Genomic DNA, 13718 nt, shown 5'->3' on the forward strand with positions numbered 1-13718 from the left:
GGTGACTTTTTATTTATACAGTGATATAAAATGAACTACACAGTTGTGCACTGCCACTTGCACAGCAAAAACTGGTTGTGGGAAAAGGAGTCCTCTATATATTTTTCAAGAATGGAAATAATAAAAAATAGGATTGCTTGTAGATTAGGAATATTAGTTCTTAGAATGAAGCTTGCTTTATATTTGTCAACACTTACTTTATAATGTCAAAAAACAGTAGTATCAAAGAGCACTGTTTTAATAGTGAAGTGGTAGGTATATAAAATAGCTTTTATCTCACATTGCAGATGGCACATACTTCTCTAGAAAAGCATCAATGTGTCTGTTGGTGATATGTCTGTAGGTATTGTGATGAAATTTGCTACTTTTATTTTTCATTTAAAAACCCAGTCCAAATCCATGATGACAATGTACCATCTTGTTTCTCTGTCTCTGGAAGAACTGCACCATAATAATGTATTTTCTCTTAACAAAATAATGCAATATTGTAATCACCATCATTACTTTTTCTTGTTTTGTTTTTCGCTGTATAGGAGACCATTTCCTTGTTGCAACAAAATGCAGGTAAGTGTGCATAAAGTTTATAGTCAGAGTTTTGCCATTGCCATATTGTTTGGCATCAGTGTTAATCCTTAACTGCATATATCAGCAGTCTTACTTATTTTGGATGTTGGTTTTACAGGAAAAGATTTCAAAGAACTGGTAATAGCATGTATGATTATGTAGAGTAAAATCTTCAGTTTGGTGTTCAAAAAATTCAAACACTTCTCATAAGTATTTGTTCTCTCCAGGAAAATAAAGTGGACTTTCTACACAGAGCTCTTTTTTTAAGAAGTGTAAATTGTAGTATTTTCTTTTTTTTTCCTGAAAAATGGCAAAAAAAAAAAAACAAAACCAAAAAAGAAACAGCTTTCATTTTAATGAATGTTCCTTTGAAATGTGCTTTACATCACTCTTTGAAGAGTATTCGAATTTTTTTCAAAATTAATACTTCATTTTTTTAAATTACTTTGAAAGGATTTGGTCAGAAAAATAACAGGCTCTTGAAAATAAGAGCACTGTGGTTGTTTTACTGAAAGCTAACACCCATGTTAACTTATATTGAAAATAAAGTCTTGATTTTTCAGCTTTCAGGTAGTTTTTCCATAATTGAAGGAAAAGAAAAAAGCCTTTGGTGCCTTTTCCTATATTGCATTTCTTTCAGTTCTTTAAAATAGTTGCAAGCTAATTTACAGCTACACATTAGCTCTGTGTGTATTGGTGATAATGAAATATTACAAAGCACATTTAAATATAAATTATGTATGTTTCTGATAGCTTTCTCATTTGTTATAACTTATGTTTGAGTATTACCTCATCTTTTTCCTCAGCAAGCATTCTGAATTAATAGCTGCTCAGTTCTATTCTCAGTCATTGATCTATTCTTAAAACTTATTTTTGGACCATGTCAAACATTTTCAGTAACTATTTATATGAATCTTGGAGAATAAATGCAGAGAAAGTTGCATTACAACATATAAAGTTATGGAGTTATTGCAAGATCTCTCATATATTGGTATGTGTTCATATATTGATATGAATCTGACCTTAATTCTCATCTTCCTACACGAAAATTCATGTAATCTAGTTAAAATATTTTTCTGTTTAGAAGTAGTTAGACTGATTTGTGTGAGTAGCATCATAGGGGGTACTAAGTACCAGAGGCAAGGCTAGGTCTTTGTGTCCTCCAAATTTCTCTCTATTTTTTTCTGTGGGTTGTAAAATACTGCCTCACTAGCCTTTGACTGAATAGGAGCTTGGACAAGGGAATGTATTTTTCTTTATATAGATGAATTTAGGTTTGCAGAAATCATATGGATGTGTACCTAAATAGCTGACATCGAAGATTCTAGGGCATGGTTCAATATGTGGTAGTTTATTGAGGCAGACTGTTTAAGCAGTTGCAGATGCAAACCCCAAATTTCCATATAGAGTTGCTTCAGTCACCATTTAAGCTCTTTAGGTTAGTGGGATAGCTTTTACTTTTAAACTGCATGCATAAAAACTGATGTATGGATAATTTCCTTGTAATTTAGGACAACTTTTTAAGAATTATACCACTTTTACTTGCATATTGTCATTGTATCGGCTCTGTGTCTTTTTATCTTTGCAGAAGTACATGACAATATCAGTTTAGAAGCAAAACAAATGTCAGAAAGAGCTGATACTGATATGAAGAAGCAGACAGGGGCTAAATCAAAGGATGAAACAGGGTCAGAAAATATTTCTGTTTCCAGGGAAACGTGGATTACCTTTGAAGACTTCTGTGTTTGTTTCCAGTAAGGAATAGAGGGCTTGGGTTTTATTCCATACAATATACTGTATAAAAATGGTAAAAATCAAAATATGGGTATAAAACATTTGTATCTTCTTAACAGATCTTCTTTGTATAGCTATCCTGCTTTTCAGGGCAGCTTCAAGGCTTCAGACCAGACGTACTGTCCCTGTTGGCAGTGGGTATGAAGCTGCAGCCCTGCTCTGTGCCTTGGGTGTGTCCTCCAGATGACAGTGGAGAACACAACCACCAGCTCCGTGAAGCAGCTGTCAGACTGCAGCTAGGGTGGAAGATTGTAGATCATGGAGTGTTGTGGTCATTAGGTGCTTTTATGACCCATGAGGCACTGGGCAGACACAGTCTGCATCAGAACAACACAACTCTAAAGAAAACAAAAAGGTTGTTGAAATCTGTTGCCATTAGCATAGCTTTGCTTGATCAACTAGTTGTTTTGTCTCACTCCCTTTTCAATATAATTCCAAGGCATTTATGCCTCTGAAAATATAAAAAAAAAAAAAAAGCTAGTGTACTTGCAGCATCATATCTTCAGCTTCTGTCTTTCAGATTTAAGGAGCCTGGTACAATACATATCCTTTAGAGAATCTAAGATTGCTGAGGGAAGTAATTTATCAGAGAAAATCCACCCAGTTATTTTCTTGTTTGAATGTGTAACTGAGATTTCTTTGTGAAGCTTGTATTTTTATAAATAAGTGTTTAAATCCTACTCACTCTCTAAAGGAGAATGTATTACTTTTATACCAGCTGCCAGTACAGGAACTTTAGGAATAAAAACTCATAGGTCATTTTAGGCCTTGTTAAGGTTTCTGTGCTACTTTTAGGTAGTCCTAGGTTGAGGAAGATGGGACATTCAGGTGAAAGCATCACAAGCAATTTAATTTCCTTTAAAAGTCTTGCTCACATACAGAGAATGTGGAATATGAACTTTCTACCTTATTATCCAAATGTTAAAGTGCTGTTGACTTTTTGTAGACCAATATTAATATTAATTAAGGAAGAAAGCATTTGTCATTGTCTTATCTCTAAATGAGTGAGAGTTTATTTTCACAGTCAACTGATAAAGTAGCTGTTAACACAGAATCTTGATTGACCTTTGAAAAATACATCCCTCAGAAGAAATTAGGCACCTAAGATTTTCATTTTACTCATGTGTTCAGTTGAAAACTTTTCCTTGTCTGTCATGCCTACCTCTCAGATACAGTGAAAATAAGAAGAATGTTCATAGTTCATATCAACTTTGAGAACTGAGGAGTATTTGAGTCATTGTAGGAATCGATATGTCAGCAGCAGATCAGGATCCCCGTGGAGTTTCTCAGTAATCACAATATTGGTTTGGATCTGAGTCCATCCTCAATTAAAGTTGAAGCCATTTAGGTCTCCCTTGGTGAAAACAAAATCAGAAAAAAAAAAATTGTTGCCAGGAACTATATGGCTTTATGAAGGTCTGCAAACAGCACAGAAATGAAAAAAAAAAAAATATATATATATAAAACAGTCCTTCTTTCAGTTATACTTTGTATAAACTTTCATTACAGTAATTTTCATGTGAGTATGGACGTTTTAGAGTAATAGCATGTTACCATTTAGAGATTGAAAATGCATAAATTAGTGGCCTGACCTCCAATGGAAAAGTGTAGAAATGAAGCAAATATATGAATTAATTTCAGCTGTTTTCTCTGGAGATTAATTTTATTCACCTTTTTTATAACTAAAAATGTTGAACCATTTTTGAGAAATTGCTGCGAGTCTGACTTGTGAAAGTAAAATTATCTTGTGCTATAAAATAGACATTTAAATAAAGTATGTAATTTATAGTGATTTTTTTCTTAACCATCAATATATCTTACATTTCAATTTTATATTCCTCTTAGGAACCTGTATGTTTTCCACAAGCCACATACATATGCTTATAATTATGAGAAAACAGGTTTTAAGGTAAATTATTGTATTGTGCTTTTTTGTTTTCCAAAGTCTTACGTAATTAGATAATACATATATCCTAAAAGATATCAGTAGAGCATATAGAACCATTATTACTGAAAAATAATAATGCATTAAGATTACTGCAGTCAATACAAATGTATGTTTGCAAGCAAATATTCAGCATTATATATGTGTGTTTAAGAAAAGGAAAAATGCTGTGGAATGCTACTGCGCAATAACAAAAAAATGGCTTCTATAAAGAAAAATGATAGTGAGTCAGATCTCCAACCACTCTTTATTTTGATTTCAAACTACCTTTTAACAGTTTGGTGTCTAAATTGAATTTAATGATTCTGCTACAGAATATGCTCTTCAATTCTCCTTCTCCTGTAAAACCGAAATTGTGAATCTTTTTAGCATAACACTCCTTTTTCTCTTTAAATGTTAAGTCCTTTTGCTATTTACAGCATCCTGCTGCAGGGATTTAGAAATACTCTTTAGTTATATATGAATAATGGAATTTCCCTAAACCTGCCATTAGTTCATATTATCAGAAGGTTGTTCAACTTGCTTGAATATCCTTTCCCAGGTCTTATTTTATAGTGTATCTGAAGTGTAATTGTAGAGTACTGAAATGTAAACTCCAGGCATGAAGTTCATGTAAAATCCTGTTCTGAGAAGGTTAACTACATGGATTACGTTCCATAATTGTAGTACACCTGCAATTTTCCGCCTCTCTGTAATCACATCACAAGAAATATTCCTAATGACTGCATGATATACTTCTGTAAGACATAATCAGTATTAAGACTATGTAAGCCTGTGTACTCTTGTACCAAAAAAACCCTGTAACCCTTTGCTGTAAAATCTTTCTAATTTCTAACATTGAAAGAGGTGATATGTTTACTTTATTAGGTAAATTCTGTATCAGGCTTATAAAAGAACATTTTCATATTATGATAGGAGGATAAAAATACCAAAAAAAAATGTAACTCTGGAATAACCAGGAAGACATGTACTGTAACAGTTCTGAAGAAAGAAGCTCATTCACCATTAGATTTTGAAGAATTACTGGGAAAAATAGAATCATTCTATAGTTTATAATATTGGCATAGGAATAATGTATTAAAGTTGAGAGTGAAAGTTGTTGCCCTCATAGAGTTTTGTAGGAGAAAAACCCCTTTTTAAGGGAGGATCACTCATATGTACAAATTCAAAGAGAACTTATTTCTTTCAAGCTTTCTATAATTATTTTGAATCAGAATGTTGCCGCAAGAAAATGAAATTTTTGGTCTTCTGTTAATTGTTGTTTGGCAAGGAAAAGTACTGCACTTAGGTACATATGATCAGTATAATATAAAAGTACATATATTCTCATGCAAAAAAAAAAAAAAGTTCTGTTTCCTTTTATCTCTTAACACTATTATACATGCAGCATGTGGCTCCGGGCTTAAATGACATTTCTGAAATTTGGAAGAAGTAGTGACAATTAATTCCTTACTTCCCATACCATAGCTAAGGTCACCATATCCAGAATCTTAGTCCTGCTTTGTATAAGGCCAGTTGGACAGCACTCAGTGCAAATGAATGAACAAACATCCATTTTTCTGTACAGTCTTCTGATGAGGAAGTCTTCTATTATTTACTTGTGGACAGTCTGATGCCCATTGAAATCCTGGTTAGCTTTTCTGCACTAGTACACTGGAATGTTACTGAAGGTAAGGCCAACACACAAAAGTACATGTCAGTGTTGTGTTTTCCCATTCTTGAATATGCTTGTCCTTTGTGTTTGTTGTGTACTTGGGCACAGTTTAAGAGTTTAGCAATGCTTTGATATAGTCAAATTGATTTTAAGAAATACACTAGTATTCAAACAATATTTTGTCATTATTTCATATTGATGATGGACATTTTAATGAAAGAATCCCTCCGTTTTCTATTTATTGTGATTTACTGGAAGCTTTTAATCTGCATATTTCTGGAATGGATTTCCTTGTGTTTCTTGGGGTTTCTTTTCTGGAGAATCCATACTTGCAAGATACTTAATACCTTAACTGATAATAATGCAGCAAAAACAGCAGTATAACCAAAGTATATTTTTGAAATTATTTTTAAACTGGTATATGATAAGCTCTCAAGTATGTTTAGGTTGGCTTTTTCAAGACCTAACAACTTGAATGATTTAAATATTAATCCCTTGTATTTAATGAAAAACATAGAATGGAATTCAGGAGAGTTAATGTATTTTATGGTAGTTGGCTTAGGATAATCAGATAGTTTAACACTTGACATGGATGTAATTAAATGCATCTAGAGTGGAGCAGAGAGAATCAAAAGAAAGCTTAAAAAACCAAACTGACCATTCAGTTAAATTAATTAATCTATAGGCTATAAATAAATATAAATTTTATGGCTATTTGCTTCCTGTGCATGTGGACAGAAAGCATTTGATTGTAGTTTTACAGCAGCCTTAAGTGACTTGAAATATGTCTGATGTGATGCCTTAAGTTTTTAATAAATACCTACTTTATTCCTTTAACACCATCTAGCCTCTGTTCTAGGTAGTCTCTTGAGGCATCAGATCTATACATCTCAGTAAAACATTTTATAACCATTATTTTCTAGCAAATAGTACAAATAAGCCGTATTTTGTAACACCAATGCATTTTAAGTGACTGAGTTTTTCTGTGTTAGCAAAACCTAAATGAAGAATTTAATGACTGTGAAGTAGCTACAGATTCTGCATAAGTGTGTCTGAATGTTACTGTTATTCACCCTCCCCATAATATGTGTGTTGTATTTTGTTTTGTTTTCTTAACCTAGGTACTAAACAAGAATGTTCAGTGGGTGTGCTGAGGGTTGAATATTTCTCTTGGAAATCTGTGACTCCTGGAGAACTTGTGTTAAAGATGCATACATCTGCAACCAAAGCTACTGTGGTAAATCTTCCTATTGGGTATGTATGAGGCTTCATTTCTGTCCTGACTTTTTAGTTAAGGCTTGAAATAATCTTTTACACAGTAACCCAGTAAGAGTTTATTTCCTAAAACATAAGTTTTAGGAGTATCAGATGGTTGATAGCTAGGATTTGGAAAGACTGCCAAATTACTGTGAATTTTGCAACACTTTTATAAGGATTCTGAGTTCTTTACTCTTACTTAGGAGTATTTAACAAAAAAAATCACCCCGACTTGCTAAAAAATATATTTTAATTCCTGCTTAAAAGTGTTTCTAACTAGAATTATTTGAAATGTTCCCTGTAGTAGCAAGAAAAATCTAAGGATTAGCATTTTTAGTGTAACTGTAAAAATGTGGTGATACCATAGGAGTTTCAATGCTTCTCTTGAAAAAGGATTTGAGAAGCATGACAGGAGAAAGTCTAACATTATCCATGAAGTCTTGCATATCTTACTTCTCATTCACATACTGCTTAATATGATTTTTTTCTCTTTGCATGTAACTCTAAATATTCAGTTGGGGCATTGGCTGATTGTTTAAATAAAGAAATAGATAAAAAGCAAGAGCCCTTGATATGTTATTTTCTGAAAACCCTTCCTTCCAGGGAAACCAGGATAACAACATCTTTATGTCTTGTCATAAACATAACATTCCTGACAAATTCACTGAGGCCTTCTACTTTTCCAAAAAGAGAAAACCCCCAGTTTAATCTCAAAGAGATTAAGCAAAATGTGTTTTTAAAAAATTAAGTAAGATGTCAAATAAATAGGCATAGAAAGAAAATACCACAACTCTAGCATACTGAAATTAAATCTAAGATTTTTAATAGTTCCATTTATTTGTTTTTATTCAGACTAAAACTGGAATAATTATTACTATGTTTATAGACTACATTCACATCTAGTTCTGAATTCACATGTATTTTTTTAGTGTAGTTTCTAAAAGTTGTATCTCTCCATACTGTTGAGAGGCCAAAAATGTCTATTTTTTCACCTGTACATTTCAAAGCTAGGGAGGTACAATCAGCTCAAATTAATAGGTTTCCACCTTTGATTCTCTTTACTCCAGTCAGAGACAGGAAGCTTTCAGTCAGATTTAGTTTACAAAAGGTGTGGGAGACAAATGGGTTTATTGGCCACTTTCCCATTTCATTCCAAAACAAGTCGCTTGGAAAGCATGGAAGGCATTCTCTTCCCACTGTCTGTTAGTGGCTAGGAGGCATTTGAATTTCAGTCAAAAGAAGATGTAATTAAAAACTGCCAGTGTATCTGGGGAGCATTACCTCTCCTTTCTTACTCTCACTGCTGGATCTCTGGTTAACACTTTGAAGCTGTGGCCTGGATAAGCTTCTCCACGTAAATACAATTCTGACAATGATATTACCGAATATGTGAAAGGAAAAGCTTAAGAATTGCTGTAATAAAAAAAAATGTTGTTTGCTTGGGTTTCTTTCTTGCTTGTAGGCGACACATCCTGCTGTTCAGAGTAACTTGTCCCATAGGGCACCATATTCATCTGTGTACCATGGTGCCATGTGTCTTTGGAGAAGAGGATGCTGTAATTCCAGCTCTTCAGAAGGTGTGCATAATGACTAATCAAACATTATAATAACGTTTTTTTCTGACTACTAATTAAAGCGAAGTAGTATTGGATTTCCATTTAGAATTATTATACTCAATGATATAGTATTCATTTTATTATGAATGTGGTAAAGGCATTGAGGATATCTGTTTTACTGCCAACAGGTACTAGATGCATATTGCAAAAATTATCTTATGTAAATATGTAAGTTAAAATTGGGTAGTATTGTGGTTTGCGTAGAAGTACAGCATAAAATGTGAAAAATGCTCTTGTTGGTATATATATGTCAGAGTATAATAATGCCTCATTATTTGAGGCATGTCATAAAATACATGTATTAATATTAATTAATATTTAAAAATACCTGCCTATTTAAATAAAATCTCACATCAGTGAAGTATGTTGGGTTCCACGAGATCACATATTACTCACTGGGTCCCAGAGTAGTTTTATATATAAAATGAGCTATTTATTCAAACAACTTTTTGTAGCTAAGATAGGAGGCCCAGAGAAGAAATTACTATGGCTTTTGTTCTTCATTGTCCATAATCCAGACAGACACCACTGTCATCCACATTTTCAAGGTTTCTTTAGCAAGGAGTAGGCCCAAATATTTAAGTCCCTGAGGGGAAGGTCTATATTTTCTAGAGAACATTTGTGCAGAAACGTTTTAAAAGGTGAGTGTAACAGGAAATTTACATAGCAGTGTGGATTCTGGGTCCTAATAATAGAGCATTAAAACAGCTTGTGCAAATTTATCATGTTCATTGTGGTAAAGAAGTTGAAATATAAGTTGAGTCATTAAAAATATCTTGTGGCTGTACTATCCCCTTGACTTCATTTTTTGGATCAAAAAGCTATTTCTCATCAAGAAAATAAACCAGAATTGTGTCCTTGAGTTTTCCCTGCACTTCTTTTTGAAGCAGCTTCTCTGCAGGCTGTCATTTTCAGGAATACGTCCACATTCTTGCACAGAAATCCTGATGAAGCTTACTGGTGCTTTAGCATGTATTTGATCATTTTTTTCAGCAGGATACTAATACTAATTTGTCCTTCTATAACAGAAGATGCTGAGCACTTCAGCTGACAGTCTTATTATCACCGCAGTAGAAAGTCTCTATATGGATTTTATTTTTGATTAAGTTTCCTAGGATTAATGATATAGGAGAAAGAAAACAGTAGGTATCTTATGGTGCCTGTTATTTGTTTCACTGGCTAAAATCAGTCAGAATTTGATATGCTTTTGAATATAAGAGACTTAATTGATTTTGCAGTTTATAATATAAAGAATAACTGCATGAATTCCGAAAGTTTTGTATTCAGGAAAAAAAAAAAAAAAGCTTGTATTCTGTCATTGCCTAGAAAAGAAAACCAAAGAAAATCTTAAAGCAATCTTTCTTAAAAAGGTTGGTTTATTCTCTTCTTTCCTCAGGAGAGCTCTCGATTTATAGAACAGGCTACAGCTATCCTGAAAGCTGTTGGAAATGTGATAAATAATTTCAGCAATAAGGATGAGCTTCCTAAATCCTTGAGGGAATTGGAAGTAGCTCATTGTCCTCCTGGCCTCCATGATACCAAAATAGTGAAAGAAAACATCAAGGTGAGAAAATAGTTTTAATGAATGTCTATCTAAAAGCTACAGAAGCTGGATAACTGCTTGATATTGTCATTATCCTCTTCAAAACAATGCCTGTGCACTTAACAAGGACCAGCTGCATGCTCTGAATGTGACATTAATTATAAAGTGTAAGCCCAAATGACGTAACTTGCAACTATACGATAATTATCTTCTTTTAAGAAGAAAAATGCAATGTGCACAGAGCAGCACATTCTAAATTGAGTCTATTTTCGTCAATCTAGTTTAGCATACTTTGGGGCAGAAAACACGAGCTGTTCTTATATTAAAACTTCATTTTGAATTTGAAAGATACTACCTGAAATGCAGAAAAGCCTAATGGTTGTTTTCTGTGCCTAATGTTGATGGAACAGGAAAACATTTTTAAAGCTTGTATTTCTGAAGGCAGTAATGAGTTCTTTCATTCACACTGTTTCAAGCTGGTTTTCTTTGTTTCTTGAAACTACAGTATTCTTATTTAACTTTCTTGCTCTGTATGTATGATAAATTAAAGATACATGATGAAAATATTACACTTTTCTCTAGATTGTTATTCTATAGCTTTCCTATATTATAAAAAGATTGCAACAAAATTTTTAATAGAAGATACACTAATTTTTATGTATATGCAAATGTTGATCATATTGCTATCACTTGATTTTTTAAAATCACTATTTTATATATTCTAGATTTGTTTATTTTCATGAAAGTACTAGAAAGCTCATGCAGTTTAGACTGTGTAGTTTAGAAGATGGAATAGAAGAAAGGGTTAATTATTTTTATCATCACTGGTATTAAAAATTAAAACACTTAAGCTAGCCCTTTTATGCATGGGCTTGACACCAGGCTCAAATTCAGCAAAATAACAGAATTAGTAAAGATGGATTACAGGTGCACCACTCATGAAAGAGATAATTTACATGCCAAGTGCACCAGGAAAGAAAAATTGCTTTGAACTCAGGAATGGAATATACAGATTTTAAAGGCCTATGCTCCTGTGAAATATGTGCAAAACTGAGAGACCTTAAGAAAAATTCAGTAATCATAAACACACATATCCCTTCATTTCCCCCCTCTAAGAAAACCAATGAATAGATGAAAAAGAATAAAAAGACAGAAATTAGATAAATAAAAGGCACTGAGCTGACAGTGATTCAAGAATGAAAATATGGAATTATCTGTCTTTTAATACAAACAGTGAAAAATTGTTCTGAATATGAGAAAGAATTTACTATATTCTGTCTTCCCTAGTTCTTTACAAATTTAAAAATAAAGGACATGTTTATTGGTATTAAAATACATAAAATGTTTCCAGAAAGCAGAACAATCTTAAACTAAGGGCAGTGAAAGAGAAAAATCTTGTATTTTCCAGTAAGTTGTTACTATGTTCTTCAGCTCAGATTATGAAACAACTTCTGTAAAACACGCTCTTAAATTCCCATCTACTAGGAGTGGGGAGGAAAAGACTGGATTTCTGTTCTTTAAAGAGCATCAATATGTCAAAGCATAAAAATAGAGCCAAATCTTCCCATGCTGTGGCACCTCCTAATCTTGAAAGCATTCCCATTCAGTTATCAGTCTCTGTTCCTAAACCTCAAGTTTAGAATTCCCATTGTCATGGTAGCAATTGTAATATGTCCTTCTGTCCTCTGGTATGAGGCCATCAACCCCCTGGACAAAAACTACATCCTTGTAGTTCATTCTACAGTGAGTGATAAACGCACTGTAGATTAAGTCCTATTTTCTAATTTTTATAAACCAGGTATGAAAGAGGTTTTTGCCCTATTGTTGTCTTGAAGCATTGTAGTCCTACAGCTAGGGTTAATTTAGAGATACAGTATTTGTTAGAGGAAGTTAAAGACTTCATTTATGCATGGTAAGAGAATAGAAAACAGTTTTTGAAACAATAATGAGAAGCAAGATAAATCAGTCTTTATAAATTAATCATTCTTTGAATGCCTTTCCCTTTCTGATTTTTAGGCTTTCAGTGATGCATTTTGGTATGTGATTGAATATGTATTAGACAAGAAGGATCTTTACAGATATAAATTTGCCTTCAGGTCCTTAACTTTGGATTTTAAAGACATTGGTATATCTGAGGATGACACTGTGTTTTCAGGTAATGTTTTGATATTGCCAATCACTTCAAATATATCTGCCCAATCTTATTTTCAGGGAAGCCAACTCTTCTCTGTTCTTGTTTTTTCTTGCTTAAGTAGGCACAGTTAATTTTTAAGCCTAAGACTTTTACTGTTGTCAGGACATCTGAGGCCCGTCTCAGAATAGAAACAATCATTTTCTTTGTTCCAGAAAGTCTATTTTCCCTTTGTAAATGTATAAAACTGCCCTTGGTCTTCTTTGAGTTGCATTTGAACATTATGCATGACAAACATTAGAAAACTTCTACTTTTTTTACCTCTTGCACTGTACCTCATAACTTTTGTTCAAATTATCAGCTGGAAAGACCTTAAATACCCATATTGCTCCCAAAATGGGAGTCAAGGAAGACTCGCGTTAGTACCTTAATTGAAAGTTCAGCTATTTCTTAATAATGGGTTGAGAGGTTTTTGTTTGGTTTTGGGGGGAGGGGTATTTTAATTTTTGTTGTCTGGCTTCCTTGCTTGCTTGCTTGTTTTTTAAGCTTGTTATTTGGGAAATTACTGTTGCCTGGCTAATTGGCTGGCTAGTTGTACCCCTGTGGTGTGGAACTGGCTGAAGTAACATCTGCCTTTTCTCCAGCCTGTGGTCAGGGTATGCTGTGTACCTGAATGTACTCTGAGAGGAGCCAACATATTCATTACAAGCAGGGATAATTCTCTTCCCACTGTTTCTTTGTTTCATTTTTTTATGCAGGCTGGAGTTTTATGCATTCAAAAGTAAGTTTGTCTCGCAACCAAATATGTGGCTCTTTTCCAATTTAGGACTTTTTTTTCAGTCTCTGTAACTTTTTAATCTGTTCATGTTAGCATTTAATTTACCAATAAAAGGTTTATGTATATGGTTTCATATCACAACATAAAAATAATTTGCTTGATTGGTGGGAAGAGACATGATCACCATTTGAAGGCTTTTTATGGGGACTAGCTTTGTCTATTGTGAACTTACAAAATAAAGTGTTTCTACTTGATCAAACAAAATGATACTAATCTCCTTTTGATTAGTCAGTTTATTCTGATTATCAAAATAGTATAAAAAAACTAAATGAAAATGTACACAATATCATTACTGACACAATGTCATAATACTCTTATCCTTTTAAGAAAGCACTTACAAGCACATATTCTTGTTTATCTTTACTGGGAACTTTTC

At 33.2% G+C, this 13718-nt stretch overlaps 1 protein-coding gene across 1 annotated transcript in view; it reads left to right on the forward strand.

The window, feature by feature from the left end:
- The window catches only part of ADGB (androglobin), an 85433-nt gene that overhangs the window by 36366 nt on the left and 35349 nt on the right, over positions 1-13718 (forward strand). Inside the window, exons 12-19 of the mRNA XM_062489002.1 lie at positions 534-564; positions 2153-2318; positions 4204-4267; positions 5871-5973; positions 7079-7211; positions 8677-8791; positions 10227-10394; positions 12390-12528. Coding sequence (XP_062344986.1) covers positions 534-564; positions 2153-2318; positions 4204-4267; positions 5871-5973; positions 7079-7211; positions 8677-8791; positions 10227-10394; positions 12390-12528 — 919 coding nt within the window. The remainder of the gene's footprint in view (positions 1-533; positions 565-2152; positions 2319-4203; positions 4268-5870; positions 5974-7078; positions 7212-8676; positions 8792-10226; positions 10395-12389; positions 12529-13718) is intronic.

The sequence above is a fragment of the Cinclus cinclus genome, chromosome 3 (assembly GCF_963662255.1).
Source record: "Cinclus cinclus chromosome 3, bCinCin1.1, whole genome shotgun sequence".
Lineage (NCBI taxonomy): Eukaryota > Metazoa > Chordata > Aves > Passeriformes > Cinclidae > Cinclus > Cinclus cinclus.